At 41.4% G+C, this 21066-nt stretch overlaps 1 protein-coding gene across 1 annotated transcript; it reads right to left on the reverse strand.

The window, feature by feature from the left end:
• Nucleotides 1-1146: 1146 nt before the first annotated feature.
• LOC138870589 (uncharacterized) lies at nt 1147-1608 on the reverse strand. Its single transcript, XM_070148410.1, has one exon. The coding sequence runs from the start codon at nt 1606-1608 to the stop codon at nt 1147-1149; it is 462 nt and encodes a 153-aa protein (XP_070004511.1).
• Between the last annotated feature and the right edge of the window lie 19458 nt (nt 1609-21066).

Here is a 21066-nt window from a genome sequence, read left to right on the forward strand (position 1 = left end):
ACCATGCAAATGTAGATAAGGTGGCGATCTTTCAGCCATGCAAATGTAAAGGTGGTGATCTTTCAGCCATGCGAATGTAAATAAGGTGGCGATCTTTCAGCCATGCAAATGTAAATAAGGTGGCGATCTTTCAGCCATGCAGATGGAGGTAGAGCTTAACCTCGGAAGGCAGAATGGTAGCCTTATGCAATGCAGGAAATGCAGATGGAGACAGTGCTTAGTCTTGGAGGCCAAAATGGTAGCCTTATGCAATGTAGGAAATGCAGACGGAGACCGTGCTTAGTCTCGGAAGGTAGAATGGTAGCCTTATGCAATGCAGGAAATGCAGATGGAGACAGTGCTTAGTCTCGAAAGGTAGAATGGTAGCCTTATGCAGGAAGTAAAAAGGGCAAATGGCAATAGAGTTTTCTTAGCTGATAGCGGATTGCGGTATCGAGATTGCTGAGGATATTGTGCCTGCTGGGGACACTGCAGGCGGATAGCAGCTGTGAGTAAGTGCAACGGTTCTGAGAGTTGTATTTCTGAGCAATGTGAGTGAGCGTATAGTATATTTGATGATTTTGCAACTCAAGTGCCTGCATCCAAAGAAAAATCGTGAGTTTTGTAAAGGGGGAGGTTAGTTCGTATCCCCGCTGGCTCTGCTTGACCCGCTTGACTTTGATCTAGTGAGACTGTATGTATCATTAGGGTAGCGTTGCTAAACAAGGTAATTTCAGTAATAAACATGCATGATTTTTGTAAAAATATGATATAAGTATATAATTAAGAAACAGCTTTTAGATGAATCGACAACTGTGACGTGGTTCAGGACATTGCAACCTCTCTTGGTATGGAATTTTGAGGATCCTCATCAAAATTCTGCCCCAGTTTAATGGGTTGATGTTTCTGACTGTTGTTTGCAATGATTGGCTGAAAACGACTTCGGAATTTTGAGGGTCCTCCTCAAAATTCTGCCCCAGTTTCCAATTACGGGGGGGAGGGGGAATGAAAATTTATTAAATTGTGACCGAACCCATAGGGCTACCTAGGTATCCCCTCTTAAACAGGAATCAGGTCAGGCGTAGTTCAATTACATCGATGAGGAAAGCATGAAAATTACACATAGTAATGCTTGACTACATCTGAATTGATCGGTTTAGGCCAGACTTATCCGTCCATTTCTGCGAGTATGAGGGCTCCTCCTGTTAGAACCTGGTGAACCATGTATGGACCCTGCCAATTGGGAGAGAATTTCCCTCTAGCTTCATATTGATGTGGAAAGATTTTCTTTAACACTAGTTGCCCCGGTGTGAACTGTCTCGGCTTGACTCTTTTGTTGAAGGCTCTGGACATCCTGTTCTGATAAAGCTGACTGTGGCAAACTGCATTCATTCTCTTTCCATATATAATATCTAGCTGCTCATAACGATTCTTCACCCATTCTACATTGTCTAGCTTTGCTTCTTGTATGATTGGTAATGAGGGAATTTCCACCTCGGCGGGAATGACGGCTTCTGTACCATAAACTAGCATATAGGGGGTTGCCCCGATTGATGTGCGGACTGTGGTGCAGTATCCCAATAAAGCAAATAATAGCTTCTCATTCCACTGCTTATGCTTCTCTATCATTTTCCTTAGTATCTTCTTGATATTCTTATTGGCGGCTTCGACGGCTCCGTTCATCTGAGGTCTGTAGGCTGTAGAATTCTTGTGTTTGATCTTGAAGGTCTCACACATGGCTTTCATCAGGTCACTATTGAGATTAGAACCATTATCAGTGATGATTGACTCCGAAATCCCGAACCGACAAACAATGCCGTTGCGAACAAAGTCTACCACAACTTTCTTAGTTACTGCTCTGTAAGATGCTGTTTCGACCCATTTGGTGAAATAGTCGATTGCTACTAGGATAAACCTGTGTCCGTTGGAAGCGGCAGGCTCGATTGGTCCAATAACATCCATTCCCCATGTGGCGAACGGCCATGGCGAGCTTGTTGGATTAAGCTCATTCGGAGGTACCCTTATCATGTTTGCATGTATCTGGCAGCGGTGGCATTTTCGGACATACTGAATGTAGTCTGTCTCCATAGTCATCCAGAAGTAACCAGCTTGGAGTATCTTCTTTGCTAAGACAAAGCCATTCATATGTGGACCGCAGGTCCCAGCATGAATTTCCTCTAGTAGCCTGGATGCTTCCTTTGCGTCGACATACCTTAGTAATCCCAAATCCGGAGTCCTCCTATACAGGATTCCTTCGCTGTGAAAGAAATTGTTAGACAGCCTTCGAAGTGTGCGATTCTGAGTAGTGTCCGTAAGTTCTGGGTATTCTCCTTTTGCTAAATATTCCTTGATATCATAAAACCAAGGCTTTCCATCTGCTTCTTCTTTGACATGAGCACAGTAAGTTGGCTGATCATAGATCTTTACCTAAATGGGATCAATGAAGTTCTTGTCTGGATGCTGCATCATGGATGATAGGGTGGCCAATGCATCGGCAAACTCATTCTGGACTTTGGGAACATGCTGGAACTCTGTCTTTGTGAACCTCTTTCTTAGTTCCTGTACATGATGCAGATAAGGGAGTATCTTGGAGTTCTTGGTCGCCCATTCTTCTCGGACCTGATGTATAAGCAAATCTGAATCCCCCATTACTAGCAACTCTTGGATGTTCATGCCAATGGCCATCTTAAGCCCTAAGATGTAGGCTTCATACTCGGCGATGTTGTTGGTGCAAGGAAACCTGAGTTTGGCAGACACCGGATAACGCTGGCCGATTTCTGATATTAGGACTGCTCCTATGCCAACTCCTTTGAAATTTGCTGCTCCATTGAAAAACATTCTCCAACCATCATAGGATTCTGCAATGTCCTCTCCTATGAACAATACCTCTTTGTCAAGAAAATATATTTTCAGGGGTTCGTACTCTCCATCCACGGGATTTTCAGCAAGGTGATCTGCCAATGCCTGTCCCTTGATCGCTTTCTGAGTTACGTAAACAATGTCGAACTCACTTAATAGGATTTGCCACTTGGCTAGCTTGCCAGTGGGCATGGGCTTCTTGAAGATGTACTTTAAAGGATCCATCCTTGATATGAGATATGTAGTATAGGCACAAAAGTAGTGCCTCAGCTTCTAAGGTACCCAAGTCAAAGCACAGCAAGTACGCTCTAACAGAGAATACCGGGCCTCGTACGGGGTAAACTTCTTACTAAGGTAATAGATGGCCTGCTCCTTCCTCCTCATTTCATCATGTTGCCCCAGAACACAACCGAATGCTCCACCCAATATTACGAGGTAGAGTAATAGAGGTCTACCTGGCTCGGGAGGGACCAAAACTGGTGGTGTTGACAGGTACTCCTTGATTCTGTCGAAGGCCTTTTGGCAGTCATCAGTCCATTTGGTAGCGGCATCCTTCTTCAACATCTTAAAGATTGGCTCACAGATAAATGTAGATTGTGCTATGAACCGGCTAATGTAGTTAAGTCTCCCCAAGAAACTCATCACGTCCTTCTTGTTCTTTGGCAGTGACAATTCCTGAATAGCTTTGACCTTTGATGGATCCAGTTCTATTCCTCGGCGACTTACAATGAACCCAAGTAGTTTTCCGGCAGGAACCCCAAATGCACATTTTGCGGGATTCAGTTTTAGGTTGTACCTTCTCAGTCTATTGAAGAACTTCCTCAAATCTTCCATGTGATCAGTGGCTTTCTTGGACTTGATGATAACATCATCTACATATACTTTGATCTCCTTGTGTATCATATCATGGAAAATGGTGGTAATAGCCCTCATGTAGGTGGCCCCAACATTCTTTAATCCAAACAGCATCATCTTGTAACAGTACATCCCCCATGGTGTAATGAAAGCTGTTTTCTCAGCATCTTCTCCATCCATCCAGATCTGATGATAACCAGTGAAACAATCCACAAATGACTGCAACTCATGCTTGGCGCAATTATCGATAAGGATGTGTATGTTTGGCAAGGGGAAGTCGTCTTTCGGACTGGCCCGATTGAGATCCCAATAGTCGACACAGACTCTGACCTTTCCATCCTTCTTTGGTACTGGCACAATGTTGGCTAACCATGTTGGGTATTCCACTACCCTAAGAACTTTGGCTTTGACCTGCTTGGTGACTTCTTCCTTGATCTTCAAACTCATATCAGGTTTGAATTTTCTGAGCTTCTGCTTTACTGGTGGACATGTTGGATCAGTTGGCAGTTTGTGAGACACAATAGATGTACTCAGACTAGTCATACCATCATACGACCAGGCGAATATATCTTCATATTCTCTTAGAAATTTTGTGTACCCTTCCTTTTTCGATGGCGACAAATGAATGCTAATTCGTGTCTCTTTGAAATTTTTTACATCTCCCAGGTTAACAATCTCAGTCTCGTGTAGGTTGGACTTAGGCTTGTTCTCGAAATTCTCGACTTCTTTAACAATCTCTTCTGGTATATCATCTTCCTCTAAATCTATGTCCATTTGTTGTGTTGTCTCGTTGCACATCACAGTCATTGGTTCATCAAAATAGGTAGTAGTAATGTTGTATAAGTAAAGTAATGAGAGAAAATAATAGTAATAAGTGTTGATTCATAAGGAAAGTCAAAAATTCTTTGATAAATTGCACAATCATTTTGAACATTGGAGATCTTATTGCGGGAATTAAAAATGCAAAAGGAAAATCATTTAGTAAATAAAAACAGTGCATGATGCTTGTTTTAGCCTTGCTACCCCAAGACTCGTCGGGCTCTGGTTGTCCTGATGGTCCAATTATTGAGGCGTGCCCCTCTACTTACGGCCTGTGTGTAAGGGCCTTCCTCCCCCTCCTCCTCGAGAACAACACAACAATCCATGTCATTGTCCTCTAAGAATAGGTTTTTCACAACTTCCAATGCTTCCTCTTCTTCCGACCCATAGATAACATCGGCCGATTGGAAAGTCTACTCCAAATGTGGTATTGGCTGCTCTAGCGGATAGTAAGGACCGTGACATGGTAGAGACCTATGATTGAATTCCTCCCAGGTGTACTCATATCCCAGACCGAAAGTAGTGCCATGCTTCTTGAGCTTTATGGGCTTAGTGATTCCTTGGAGGTTCTTGCCAAGCCCATTGCCAAGTTCGTACCCACTCCAATTCAGTATACTCTGGATCTTGTTATCCCACCATTTGCCTTTGTCAATGGCATTTACCCGTTCGATGTGATGGTAAGTCTCTCCTCCCAGCTTCTTTCTCCCCTCGATTGATGGAATGGTCTAGCGACTGTATATAGGATTGTTACCGTCGCCGTGAATGATCATTTCCTGGTGATTCAATTAAAATTTTACCGCCTGATGCAGTGTTGATGCTACAGCCCCTACAGCATAAATCCATGGTCGTCCCAATAGTAGATTGTAAGATGCCCGCACGTCTATCACTTGGAAATCAATGTCAAACCAAGTAGGCCCCATTTGCAAACACAGACTAATTTCCCCAATGGTGGACCTTTGGTAACTGTCGAAAGCTTTCACATTGTTGGCTCCATCCTTTATCTCGTGCAGTCCCTTACCCAAATTCTTGAGTGTTACCAATGGACAAATGTTGATACTGGAACCCCCGTCGATCAGGATCCTGGTGATGAAGTAGTCCTCGCATTGCACAGTGATGTGTAGTGCTTTGTTGTGTCCCAACCCTTCGGGTGGCTGCTCATCCTCATGAAAGTGATCCTGTGACTCTCTAATACATGTCCTACCATGTTAGCCATTTCTCCGCCAGTGATGTTGCTTGGTACATATGCCTCACTCAGTACCTTTAATATAGCATTCTTGTGTGCCTCAGAATTTTGTAGCAAAGCAAGTATGGAGATCTGCGCCGGTGTTTTGTTTAGCTGGTCAATGACCGAGTATTCCTTGGCCTGTATCTTTCTCCAAAGATCATCTGGACCCATCTCAATGATGGGCGACCGATTGGAGGCCTGCTTTCTTGACTCAGCTAGGTATTCCGGGGTATAGACCCTACAAGTTTCTTGTTATACCCTGCGCGGCAACAGTTTCCTCGAACCTAACCTTGCCTTTCCTCCTTGCCTCAGCTGTATAGTCCCATGGTATAGCGTTTGTGTGAAATGGCGTCACGGCTGACATCGCTACTGGGATCGTGTAGGTGCAACTTGCTGTTGACATAAATTCGACCTCAATCGGCATTGATGTCTTTGCAGATGACGTTGTTTAAAACTCAAGTGTCATAGATATATTTACCTCAGCATCCCCAGACGGCTAAATCTGGACTACGATTGGATTAAGAGTAACTATTGACTTTTTTGGTTCATCACCTTCCGCAATCAACCCGATTGATCCCTCGGGATCCCAATCATCCTCTATTTCAATCATGTGAACGTCTCCACCCTTATGGTCTGGCAAAGGGTTATTGCGGACATTCGAAGCGGGCTCCTTTGCCACAATAATCTTGTTGTCAATCAAAGCCTGGATCTTGTCTTTTAGAGAACGACATTCGTCGATGGTGTGTCCCTTCATGCCAAAATGATATGCACAGGATTTGTTTGGGTTAACCCACTGAGAAGGGTTATCAGGAGTTATAGCAAGGATAGGGGTGACATAACCAGCAGCTTTGAGTGTTTCGTACAACTGGTCAATAGGTTCGGCAATGGATGTGTATTGTTTGGGAGGTCTACAATTGAAATTTGGTCGAGGTCTAGGGAAGTTTTGGCGTGCAGAAGGTGATTGATAGCGGGATGGTTGAGTATTGTAGGCTTAGTAAACATGTACAGGTTGGGAATATCTGGGTGAAGTAGGCTGATATGTGGAATGTGGGGGTGATTGATAAGTGGGTGGTGGGTTTGATGGGAGGGTGATGGTGTTTGGTAGTTCGGAGTAGGCTGATATGTGATTGGAGGTATTAGGTAGGTTTGGTATTTGATGGGGGATTTGGTTCTCTGTGCCACCATTATGGCTCATACGTCCCTTTTCTTGGACATACCACTGGTCTGTAAGGCCTTATTTGCGGCTTGCAGGGCCTCGAAGTTTGTAACCATACCGATTTTGATGACCTCTTCAATCCTTTCACCTAGCTTGATAATGTCGGAAAATTTGTGGCTCTCGATCTTCATTAGTCGTTCATAATACTACGGGTCCTGGGCTCGAACAAAGAATTTGTTCATTTGTTCCTCTTCTAAGGCAGGCCTGACCTTAGCAGCTTCGGATCTCCAGCGAGTAGCATACTCGGGAAATGTTTCTGCGAGCTTCTTATTTAGATTCTGAATATAGAACACATCTAGAACATTCTCCGTGTTGAACCTGAACCTGTCCATAAAGTCGGATGCCATGCTCACCCAGCTTGACCATTTCTTTGGATCATGGCTGATGTACCAGGACAAAGCATCTCCTTTCAAGCTTCTCATGAAAAGCTTCATGTGGATTCCCTTGTCTTTCCCTACTCCAACCAGCTTGTCATAGTACGTTCTCAGATGGACCCTTGGATCTCTTGTACCATCAAACATTTCGAACTTCGGAGGTTTGTACCCCTCGGGCAGTTCAACATCGGACTGTATGCAGAGATCTTCATAGTTCAACCCCTCAATTCTTTTGCTTCCTTCGACGCCTTGAATCCGACTAGTCAATTTCTTAAGTTCTTCAGCCCAGATTCTTGATGAGCAAGTCTTTATCATCAGACTCGGGTGCGCTTGATATGGGTTGGGTGGAGTGTGGCATAGTCTCCACATAGATAGGGGTGTTATGGCGGGTGTGGAAGTGGTCATTTGTGGAGTTTTGGGGTTCCGAGATGAGCAGCGGTGTATTGTTTGAAGTATGGAAAGTGTTGCAGTGGTGGTGAGGAGTGGGATGGTTTTGTGGCTTTGGGATATTGTGTGTGGGGTTCTGAGCATTTGGTAAATTAACATCCGGAGTGGTGAGGGAAAATGACAGATTTTCCAAATTCTGAAAATGATCAAGCTCTTTTTGGAATTTCAATAGTTTCTGCTCGAGTTGGGACGCACTTTCTTTGAAAACCTGAGTAACATGACCATGAGTGACCTCTACCAGTTTAGTTGAGTTCTCATTTCTGGCGTTGTTCAAATCTTCCATCTTTGTTCTTGTTTTTGACAGGACTAAGAGGAGGAGTAGGTGGAGGGCCCCTGGATCTCGTGGAATAAGATGATGTTGCCAGAGTGCACGAACTAACCTTTGGGGATGGGAATAATAAAAACAAAAACAAAGAATAAAACAAAAGGTAACCAAGTTAGTGAGGATCATAAAAAGTATTGCAGTATTTAAACACATAGTGCGAGAATTTAAATCGTGTCCTAATTTGGGGACCTCTTTGTGCCCGAGGTAGGCCTAGTGACTAATTGATTTGGAGAACTTAGGATTCTAAATGCCTCATTTTATTGATAAAAAATAGACAAATCCCAAATTGACACTAAATAAATAGGAAATGAAAAATCACTAATGGCCATTGGCCTTATTACATTTTATAAAGCGAAAAGAAAAACTCCTATCTATTTGGTCCCAGAAGGACCTTCCTTAGGTTGAATGCTCTCGTTGATCAAATCCTCCAGTTCACGTAGGTTCACCAGTAAAAATGCTTTTGCTAGGTGTTCTCCTTTGTTTCCCTTGGCGTTCTGGCAGTCGGTGACTCTCTTCCTCACTTTCTCTTCCAATTCCAGCAGACTGTAGTCCAGATATTCCAACTTTTTGCTAGCTTTGGCGACCCTCTATTTCCACTCGTTGATTTGGTCATTTGATGGAAGACTGCTCCACCAGTCTAGCAAGAGTGGGGGCGTGCTAATCATACCAAAACTGGGGACCTCATGCCTCATTTTCTGCAAAACAAATAAGGTTAGGCCCTTACCCCCATCAGACTCGACTATTTAATACCAACAATTAGCATGAAGCATTTAGTTCTCCAAATAAATGCACAGAACGTGGTGATGTCCATTTGGGTTCAGGGAAACCCGACGGACTTTGGACGAGGCTATCTTAAAGGATCATTATATGGACAATAAAATTGGCCCGGCTAGGTTTGACCATGATGCATGCACAATTTGAACAGAGTAAGGTTTCTATGGGGTTTTAGACTGGTACCCTTGGGCAGACAACTCAAGGGGGAAGGCACAGAACCATCGACTGCACCGCTGATCGACTGGTTTTACCGCAAATATGCCTTTCCAAATTTAGGGGGTGATAATATAGGAAGAGCGCAACCACTCATTATAAGCGTTGCTATGGTATTTGTTTAGCACGAGTGGAGTATCATGTTGAGCATGGTAATGCAACAATTATAGCAGGTTGTCACGTATTTGCACGTTAGGAAAACAATAAATACAACAGTTTTTCCATAATTTAATGTGGTAGTAAAGGAAAGCATTAAAGAAAAGTAATAAGGGAAAGAAACAAAAGACAAGTCAGTTTTGCAATCGAAAAGAGAAATTGAATGCTTGAAAGAAATAAACAAATAATTGCGCATAAAGAAGCATAAATTCACAATAATAGTCTGAAATGGTAAAAGCCTAAGAATCCCCAGCAGAGTCGCCACGCTGTCGCGCCCCCTTTTTCTCGAGTGAAATCGGGTTTATGACATCTGGGAGGACAACTCATTCTCTTTTGGGAATTGGGTTTGAAATTGAAGAGTCGCCACCTAATGATTAGGATGCATTAGGACACCAAGAGAGTTTGATTTGAGTAACCAGGGATAGGGCAAGGGCTTGAAATTATCCCAAGGGGAAGGTGTTAGGCACCCCTCTGGATCCACTAGTGTTGTTCCCGGTCAGACTATTATTGTGAACATAGGCGCAAATAACACGTAACAAACAAAGCTTCAAATAAGAGGGGATTTTCACATAAGGGTTTACAAACAAATAAATTTGGAAAGAACTAAAAGAAAGCTGATTTTTCTTAAAAAAAGAGTTTGAAATTCTTTAAAAGAGATAAGAAATAAAGGAAAGGGGGTCCTATGTTTATTACTAATATGGATCACCCCACACAATGCCCGGTAATCACTCCTCAATAAGGGGCTACGCGTGGTATTATCGCATGGTCATCATGTCCATATCTACTCTTCCTACCCCGTTAAGGTATTAAAACGCAGAATGGTCTCGTTTACTCATTGCATGCTATCACCCGCCCTAATCCTGTCAGTCCCGAAGGCATGTAGGACTACTAGTCCTAAAGGGAAGGGATATCGGCTTATTTGTAGTGTCAAAGGCAAAATTCTAAGGTGACATGCAAGAACAAATATAACAAATTGGGGGAAAACACATAACAGGCAAAAGGGCTCAGATATACCTCCTTTAGTCAAAGAAGCACGTAATTTAGCATGTCTTGCATGTGCTGTTTAGGGTCTGATTAAATACTGAATGTGAAAGAACTTAGAGGTTGAGGCAGACTGATTTATTATATATTTCACATAAGAAGCCCGAATCAGGACTGCCTGCTGGTTGTAGTTAATAGAACAGATTCAGTTTACAGTTATCACCCTAAGGCTTGCCTAAGTGTTAGGACAAAGATCCTATAGGCATGATTCAAAAGAAAGTAAAACTTGAAATGATTATTTGAAACCCTATATGCATACTCGTAAAACTAGCTAAGTGAGAGCCTCAGATTATTAAAAGAAAGGCAGAATTCAAACAAATTAATTATAAGCTTTGCAACTGACAGTATCTATTATTACTAATTTTTATATCTAACATTAAGTGAGGTGAATCATATTCAATTAGAAACTCCTATAGGCATGCTTTCTAGGCGTTACTGATTTTAAAACCTTGTAGACGTAGTATAAAATGCAGAAAACTTGTCTTAAGCCTATGAACATGATATCTAGATGCTGAATTATGTTTAAGACATGATACCTAAGTGCAATTGAATGTTTAAGTCCTATGAGCATGGTATCTAGGTGCAGAAATTTTGTTTATGACCTATGAACACGATTTCTATATGAGAAAAATGGATATACAGGATTCAGAAAGACCTATAGGCATATTTTCTATATGCATATGCAGAATTCAGATTGACTTATAGGTATGACTTCTATACGAGAGTAGAAGACCTATGATCATGATTTCTATATGAAAATGGACATTCAGAATTCCCTATAGACATGCTTCTATATGCATTTGAATATGTAGAATTCAGAATTCCCATAGACATGGTATGTATGTGAGAATGCACAATTCAGAATTCCTATAGACATGGTATCTACCCTTTTTTGCATACATAATTACCCGCCCTTTTCACTAATCAGCCCCAAATGTTTATTACAAAATTATATCAGCCCAGAATAAAGTAAAGAATACATTAGAAAATAAAAGTACAACCAAGGAGAGTCTGATTCAGACTTCATGTCTGAAATATGAGGTAAACCAACTCCAAGAGATTCATGATCCAAAGCCTTTCTACCATTTGAGCGTGTCAGAGTTCCCTAAGAGTCTCAAATGAACTCCGAGCAGTGCTCACACCTAAATGTATTACTAGATTAAAACAAGTGCAGTGTGGAAAAGTCAGTCCTCAAGTGTCCAAGTTCATAGGGAACTCAAGGTCCCAAAGCAAGGCTCACAAGAGGGGGCAGAACTTAAAGACTAAGAGAGAGTGCAAGTTCAGGAACAGAATTATGGGAGGGGGAAAGGGGAAGGGAAACAGTTACAAATAAGTACACATAGGTGTTCAGGGGAATGGGGAGAGTGTGAAGAGGCAAGGGCAGGTTATGGGCATAACCAGTAATGGAGAATGCTAGCACACCAATAATCCTGTTAGAACACACTATTTAGGGGCTAGGATCCCAAGGGATAAAATTTAATTCATGGACAATAATTTGCATATTTCCATGCCTTAAACCGTAGCTCAAACACATAGGGGGCAGGGGTTTGGGATTCATAATAGAAACAGGCAGAAAGAAATCAGCATACTAATTTAAGTGTTGGACTACACAGAAACAGTAAGTAGACATGGATACAAAAGCGTAAATAAACACATTGTTGTGGTGCTAAAGCTTAAATCAGGACATACCAGTTTCAAAAAAACAAATAGAGAAAAGCATAAGGTCTTGTAAACAGGCCACAGTGCAGACAAGAAGAGAGAATATTATTGCGTATAAGTGTGAGTTCAGAAAGACTATGAATGAGTGATTGCTTGTGTCAATGAAAGAGTCGTGTATTTATAGTGTGAAAAACAGGCAGAAATAACATAAGAAAACGGTTAAGAACTGAGTATCAATTAAGAATCATTCATACAAGACCTCTTTTAATTAAGGAACTCAAATTCAAACGGGAAAACTATTTAAGGGACGAAATCAAATAAACATCTTGTGCAAAGCATGCAATTAGGGGTAAATACATTAGAAGTTACTTAAGGGCGGAATTTTGAAATACATGATTACATAAATAAGGTAAGAAAAATCAATTAATATATAGTAAATCAAGGATCAAAGTTTTTGTAATCAATGGTCCATGAATGAACTGAGTCAGAAAAGTTAAGGAAAGTCAAGTAACTTAAATCGAGTCATAGGGAAATCAGCAAATAAGGAAAGAAATCAATCAAATCTATACAGAAGGAAGTCTGAAACTAATCAAGACTTGAAAGCCATTTTAGAGGGGAAGTCCAGCACATATAAAGAGAATACAAACATGTTAAGCTGAAAGAAGATGTCATGTTATTGCAGAATCAGTAGATAATAGACTATAGGAGCATGGCTGTCACATAGGTTAGCAATGTAGGAGAGAAGTAGCATCTAGTAGCATACAAAAATCCAGTGTAAAAAACCTTAGAAGAGTTTAGCAAAAGTCAGAATCATATAAAAAACAAGGACTTCAAAACTCAGTTCAGAGACTCGAAATAGGTCTGAAAGAGTTAGAGTTTCTTTTGAGATAAAATTAGTTCAAGCAAATCACATAGCCAATGGTTTCCAAACTTGGAAAAACCCCTCAAATTCTAGGGTTTCTACCATCAGTCGAGTGCGGAGATGAGAGGGCAAGTAATTAAGTTGAAACATGTTTAGAGGTCTCAGAAAAGAACTGAAACCTTTAACATTTTCCTTCAGCAACAGAAACTCATGAGAAACATGGTAGAAGAGTAACATGAGAAACACAGTAGAAGCGCTCAAAGAAAACATAGTAGAAGAAACTAATACACAGTATAGTAGAAGAAAACTAATCAGAACACAGTAGAGAAAACTTAATAAGAAACACACAAGAACACAGTAAAGAAAAAATACAGTAGAAGAAACACACGAAAGAAAGAGAAAATCGGAGAAACATCTAAATAAGTTAGAAAACCCTAGATCGAAAAAAAGAAATGGTTTTGAAAGAATATCGTCTAAAAACTTTAGGGAAAGCATAGATCTGGAATAGATCTAAAGAGATTAGAAAAACCTCAAAAGCTAGGGCTTTCAGAGGAACCCAAACGATGAGAAAGGCTTGGATCTAAGCAAGAGGAGTCGAGGCCAAGCTCGAAACAGGTATGGCTAGCCGGAGCAGGCCGGAGATGGCCATGGAACTTGAATCCTCTGGACCCAACTCTTCGTGGTCGAGTCATGAAGCTCTAGTAACCAAACGCGAGGAGCCATATGTGGCTTGGTGGGTGGTGAAACCACCATGGATTCAGGTCAGAAGATGGCCGGAAAAGATGAAGGGAACTCATCGGAGAGGAGGTGAAAGGGGAAGGTTCTAGAGAGAACTAGGGGTAGAGAGATAGAGACGAGTGAGGAAATGAGGGGTATTGGGGGGTCGTTTGGAATTTAAAATGGTAAGAACGATTGAGGGTCGTTGATCTTTTATATCAACGGCTAGGATTTAATAAGGTTTTGGGTCGGGTAGGGGAAATTGGGGCCTGGGTCGGGTTTTAATTTAAATTGGGCTGGAAATTGGGGTCCAATTTGGGGTCAGATTTTAGGCTAAAATTGAAACGAATTAAGCTATTATTTAAATAGCCAATTTTCCCTTTTAAAATTATAAAAAATAGTAAATTAATTTCTAGAAGTAAATTAAAGGTACTAAAATGATTAATAACATATAATGATGAAAATAAAAAATACTGGAGTCAATTTTATAATAATAAACATAATTAAATCTTGAAATAGGCTAATATTGCAATTATATGCACTTTTAGCTTAAAAAATACTAAATAAATTTTGTAAAAATATGCAAAATTTCTGTTAGCTAGATTTTGGTATAAATATGAGAATCTGATAAGTAAATTGCCAAAATGATAATTTTGGGAATAATTATTGGGCTTTTCTTGCTAAAATAAGGCAATAAATTGATTAAAAAAAATTTTAAAAAAAAAGAGAAAAATATTGAAACCTTGGGACATACTTATATATGCATACACATGCTATTTTGAGAGTATTTTGCATTTTGAAAATATACATGGAAAAATTGGGTATCAACAGACTTTCTTCGCGACCGCATTGTTTGTCGATTCAGGATTCCAGAGTCAATCAGTACTGATAATGGCTCCAACCTCAACAACGACTTGATGAAAGCTATGTGCAAAACTTTCAAGATAAGACACAAGAATTCCACAGCCTACAGGCCCTAAATGAATGGAGCTATAGAAGCCGCCAATAATAATATCAAGAAGATATTGAGGAAAATGATAGAAAAGCATAAACAGTGGCACACGAAGTTATCATTTGCTCTATTGGGGTATCGCATCACAGTTCACACATCAACCGGGGCAACCCCCTATATGTTGGTTTATGGTACAGAGGTTGTCATTCCCGCTGAGGTAGAAATTCCTTCCCTAAGGATCATACAGGAAACTGAGCTCGACGACGCAGAGTGGGTAAAAAGTCATTATGAGTAGCTAGCCTTTATAGACAGAAAGAGAATGAATGTAGTTTACCATGGTCAACTCTATCAGAACAGAATGTCCAGAGCCTTCAACAAAAGAGTCAAGCCAAGAATATTCACACCGGGGCAACTAGTGTTAAAGAAAAATTTTCCGCATCAAGATGAAGCCAAAGGGAAATTCTCTCCCAACTGGTAGGGTCCATATATGGTTCACCGGGTTCTGACAGGAGGAGCCCTCATACTTGCAGAAATGGACGGAGAAGTCTGGCCAAAGCCGATTATTTTAGATGCAGTCAAGGGTTACTATGTGTAATCTTTATGCTTCCCCTATATGATGTAAATTGAACTACGTCTGACCTGATTCCCATTTAATAGGATATACGTAGGCATCCATATGGGTTCGGTCACAATTCAATAAAAAAATCATTCCCCCCTCCTCGCAATTGAAAACTGGGGCAAAATCTTGAGGAGGACCCTCAAAATTCCGAAGTAATTTCAGCTGATCATCGCGCAAGCAACAGTCAGAAACATCAACCCATTAAACTAGGGCAGAATTTTGAGGAGGACCCTCAAATTTCCGTAACAAGAGAGGTTGCAATGTCCCGAACCACGTCACAGTCGTCGGTTCATCTAAAAGCTATATTTTATTATACACTTACGTCATATCTTTACAAAATCATGCATGTTTATTATTGAAACCGCTTTGTTTAGCAATGCTACCCCAATGATATAGACGATATTACCATATCAAAGCCGAACAAGTCGAGCAAAGCCAGCAGGAATACGAACCAACCTTCCCCCTTACAAAACTCACGATTTTTCTTTGGATGCAGGCACTAGGATCGCGAAATCATTAAACATATTGTACGCCCATGGGACAAACATTGTTCAATAATACGATTCTCAAAACCGTTGAACTTGCCAACATTTGCTATCAGCACACACAAGAAATGTTGCATAGTCACAATGCTCCCAGTAATCACAAGGCCGCGATCTAATATCAGCTAAGAAAACTCTACTGTCATTTGCTATCTTATTTCTTGCATAAGGCTATCATTCTGCCTTCCGAGACTAAACACTATCTCTATCTGCATTTTTGCATAAGCCTACCATTCTGCCTTCCGAAACTAAACGATGTCTCCATCTACATTTTCATTGCATAAGGCTACCATTCTGCCTTCCGAGACTAAACGATGTCTCCATCTACATTTGCATTGCATAAGGCTACCATTATGCCTTCTGAGGTTAAGCTCTACCTCCATCTGTATCTGCATTGCATAAGGCTACCATTCTGCCTTCCTAGACTAAACGTTGTCTCCATCTGCACTTCTGCATAAGGCTACCATTTTACCTTTCGAGGTTAAGCTCTACCTCAATTAGCATTCGCATCTTTGCATAAGGCTATAATTTTGTCTTCCGAGGTTAAGCTCTACCTCCATCTGCATTGCATAAGGCTACCATTCTACCTTTCGAGACTAAACGCTATCTTCATCTGCATTTCTGTATAAGGCTACCATTCTGCCTTCTGAGGTTAAGCTCTACCTCCGTTATCATTCGCATCTTCGCATAAGGCTATCATTTTGCCTTCCGAGGCTAAGCTCTGCCTCCCATTTTTCTTCGAAACTAAGCACTGCCCCAAGCACTATTTATTTCGCTTTTCTCACTGGCTAAGCTTTGCCCTTCAATTCGCAAGACTAAGCTCTGTCTTGTCTACATCATACTATTGCATCCTTCATGGGCTAAAATATCGCCAACTCATCTGAAGGTGTCATCGTTCGGAGGCACCATCTTCATAGCCCGAGAACACCATGTCATGGCCTGAGGATCCCTTTTAATCTTTTGCATATCATTATTTAAAGGCATCATGGTTCGGAGGCACCATCCTCATAGCTTGAGAGCATCATTTCATGGCCTATGAATCCTTCATCATGCGCTTCATGGCTCAGGACATCATGGTCTAAGGACGTCATCCTAACCGTCCAAAGACAAAATTCATAGTCCAACGAGAATTTGCATCATGTTTAAATTTATGCACAGTATATGCTTGCATTGTTTCTAATTGCAGGTAAACCGGCGAGCAACGACCATCTCGACAGGAGTGGTCCCACTACAGCTCCCGCAGCCTTATCAAACCTAACCATTCCCGCAAGCCGTCCACTCACCCCGCCCTAGATATTGCGTCTGTTCTTGAAAAGTCTCTATCGGCATACTCCGCCAACGGATCCTGAACTACATATGGCCTGATTCCTGTAAAACCAGGGATATGTAGGCAGCTCAAAAGCCAGGGTATGGCCAAAACCTCTTTGAACCAATTCGCTCGGTCAAAATTGGCCATCATATCTTTACCCGACAACTCTTTCATCCTTCCCGGGTAAAGAAGGGAAGCTGTTGATACCTAATGTCACGACCCCAAATATCGGTCGTGATGGCGCCTATCACATTACTAGACAAGCCGGACCAATTATAAACCACAACCTATTTTCATTTTAAATAAATCATTTGCTAACACGGTTTAATTACCAATATCATAATAAGTGTTTAAAACAGCAAGATAGATATGCGGAAGTCAACAAGACATAGAAACTACACAACCCACACTGATCTGGTGTCATAAGTCTAGAGCCTCTAATACAAGTCTGAACAACCTACTACATAGATAGTCTAGGAATGCGGAAAAGTAATAAGATAGAAGGGAGAAATCAGGGTTGCGGACGCCATGCAGCTACCTCGAAATCCCTGACAATTGTTGAACGACTGAAAAGCTCTCACTCGGCCTCTAGGGCACCTAGATCTGCACACAAGGTGCAGGGAGTAATGTGAGTACTCTGATCCAGTGAGTAATAAATATAAATAATGACTGAAAGTAAGAAAATCACATATACACAAGGTATTCTATAATGAAGCAGTCAAATAAGTAATTTATAAGCAGTAAACCCATGAAAAACAAAATAAAGTACTTCTACAACAAATAAACAGGTAATTGACAGACAGTTAAGATAAAGTAAACACATAGAAGTTCGCCCCTCGGGCACAGTATCAACAATTACCGCCCCTCGGGCTCAATCTCACACAACAATGGGTACCAGCGCTCACTGGGGGTGTACAGACTCCGGGAGGGTCCCCTTACGGCCCAAGCGCAATATCAAGCCATCTCGTGGCATCAAATCTAGGCCCTCGGCGTTATATCAATATAGCCACCTCGTGGCATATTTATGTATCTCAGCCCTCGGCCTTACTCAGTCAAAAAATCAACACAATCCCCTCGGGCAATAGTAAAACAGTATTTCCCAGCCCAAAACATCATTTAAAAATATCATTTAAGTCTCAAAACTGAGTAAAGATGGCTGAGTAGTAAAACAATGGAAAATTACATGACTGAGTTCAATTAATAAGTCAAAATAGTGAGGAAATAGTAATAAAAATTCCCGAAGGGTTCAAATAGTTGGCATGAATCCCAAATATGGCAATCAGCCCAAATCATGATGATAACATATAAGTTTCAGTCAAATATGCGGTAAAATCATCAATCAGGATGAACCAAGTCACAATCCCCAATAGTACACGACCCTAGCCTGTGAAGTAGTTGCGGCTGTAGTGGCTGAAACTGCTTGAGCCAGGCCAGTGCAAACTAATAAGATCTATGCCAAGGCTTCCTGAAGACCCGGAATCACGATGGGCATAGTTGGTGCCTGAACTGGTGCTGCTGGAGCATCCATAGCTAGAGCCTGATCCTGAGTTAAGGCGGCTTTTGGGTCTACAGGTGTTGCTTTGCTGCTTTGCCTCTGCCACGACCACAAATGCGTCCACGGCCTTTGGTGGCCTCCGCTGGTGGCACTGGTGGTCGTCCACCCCATCCGGTAGCTCGTGTCCTCACCATCTGTGAGAGAATAGAATAACGGAAGTTCAGTACTCGGATCAACAAGTTCACACGATAGAAATTTCAAGAATATGAAGTTTTTCCTAAAGGTTCTGCAGCCTCTCGAGGATAAATACAGACGTCTCTGTACCGATCTGCGAGACTCTACTAAACCGGCTCATGACTCGCGAGACCAATATAACCTAGGCTTTGATACCAACTTGTCACGACCCCAAATACCAGTCGTGATGGCGCTTATCACATTACTAGGCAAACCGGACCAATTATAAACCACAAACCATTTTCATTTTAAATAAATCATTTTCTAACACGGTTTAATTACCAATTATCATAATAAGTGTTTAAAACAATAAGATAGATATGCGGAAGTCAACAAGACATAGAAACTACACAGCCCAGACTGATCTGGTGTCACAAGTCTAGAGCCTATAATACAAGTCTGAACAACCTACTACATAGATAGTCTAGGAATGCAGAAAAGTAATAAGATAGAAAGGAGAAATCAGGGTTGCGGACACCATGCAGCTACCTCGAAATCCCAGGCAATTGCTGAATGACTGAAAAGCTCTCACTCGGCCTCTGGGGCACCTGGATCTGCACACAAGATGCAAGGAGTAATGTGAGTACTCCGACCCAGTGAGTAATAAATATAAATAATAACTGAAAGTAAGAAAATCACGTATACACAAGGTATTCAATAATGAAGCAGTCAAATAAGTAATTTGTAAGCAGTAAACCCATGAAAAACAAAATAAAGTACTTCTACAACAAATAAACAGGTAATTGGCAGACAGTTAAGATAAAGTAAACACATAGAAGTTCGCCCCTTGGGCACAGCATCAACAATTTCCACCCCTCGGGCTCAATCTCACATCACAATGGGTACTCGCGCTCACAGGGGGTGTGCAGACTCCGAGAGGGGCCCCTTACCGCCCAAGTGCAATATCAAGCCATCTCGTGCCATCAAATCTAGGCCCTCGGCCTCATATCAATCAAGCCATCTCGTGGCATATTTATGTACCTCAGGCCCTCGACCTCATATCAGTATTAATGTATCCTCACAACTAGGCCCTCGGCCTTACTCGGTCCAAAAAATAATCACAAGCCCCTCCGGCAATAGTAATATAATATTTCTCAGCCCAAAACATCATTTAAAAATATCATTTAAGTCTCAAAACTGAGTAAAGATGGCTAAGTAATAAAATAGTGGAAAATAACATGATTGAGTTCAATTAATACGTCAAAACAGTGAGGAAATAGTAATAAAAATCCCTGAAAGGTTCAAATAGTTGGCACGAAGCCCAAATATGGCAATCGGCCCAAATCATGATGATAACATATAAGTTTCAGTCAAATACACAGTAAAATTATCAATCGGGATGGACAAGTCACAATCCCTAATAGTACACGATCCCACGCTCGTCATCAAGCGTGTGTATCACCTCAATATAGCACTACGATGTGCAATCCGAGGTTTCAAACCCTCAGAGTATCATTTACAATCATTACTCACCTCGAACCGGCTAAATCTCTAGCTCGTGACGCCTTTTCCCCTAAAATCGGCCTCCACGCGCGTCGAATCTATCCAAAATCAGATTGAATACGTCACAATATGCTAAGGGAACAAAGCCCAAGCGAAAACAATCGAATTACCACAAAATTCCAGAAATTGGTCAGACCCGACCCCCGGGCCCACATCTCAGAATTTGACAAAAATTCACAAAACTAGAATCCTTATACTCTCACGAGTCTAACCATATGAAAATTATCCAATTCCGATACCATTTGGTCCTTCAAATCATCATTTTACATTTTTGAAAGATTTCACAATTTTCTTCCCAAATTCCATCCCAAATCGTGAATTAAATGATGAATTCAATGATAGATTCATGTACTCTAGCCAAATCTGAGTTAGAATCACTTACCCCAATGAATTTCTTGAAAAACCTTCAAAATCGCCAAACTCCAAGCTCTCTAGGTCAAAATATCAAATAAAAACCCAAAACCTCATATTTATAGAGTACCAGACATATTTCCACCTCCGCAGACCACACAAAATCGACCGTAGTCCGAACAAAACTAGTGTGGTCCGCACAAAAACGACCGCGGCCGCACAGGCTTTCCTTTGCAGTGACAGGCTTTAGTATTTTGGCCATAACTTTCGCTACATATGTCCAAATTGCAATATCTTTACCTCTCTAGAAACTAGACATGAAGGGCTACAACTTTTGTTTCTGAATCATTTCAAAATTCCCTTTAGATCAAAAAGATATGAGCTTCCGAAGTAGGACCAGTGAAATGTCTCCCCACCGCGGCTGCACAGCATTTTGTGCGGTCCGCACAACACCTACCGCGGCCGCACTTCATTTTGTGTGGTCCACACAGCACATACCACAGACACACTTCTTTTTATGTGGACCGCGCGGGTGGGTTC

The sequence above is a fragment of the Nicotiana sylvestris genome, chromosome 6 (assembly GCF_000393655.2).
Source record: "Nicotiana sylvestris chromosome 6, ASM39365v2, whole genome shotgun sequence".
Taxonomy (NCBI): Eukaryota; Viridiplantae; Streptophyta; class Magnoliopsida; order Solanales; family Solanaceae; genus Nicotiana; species Nicotiana sylvestris.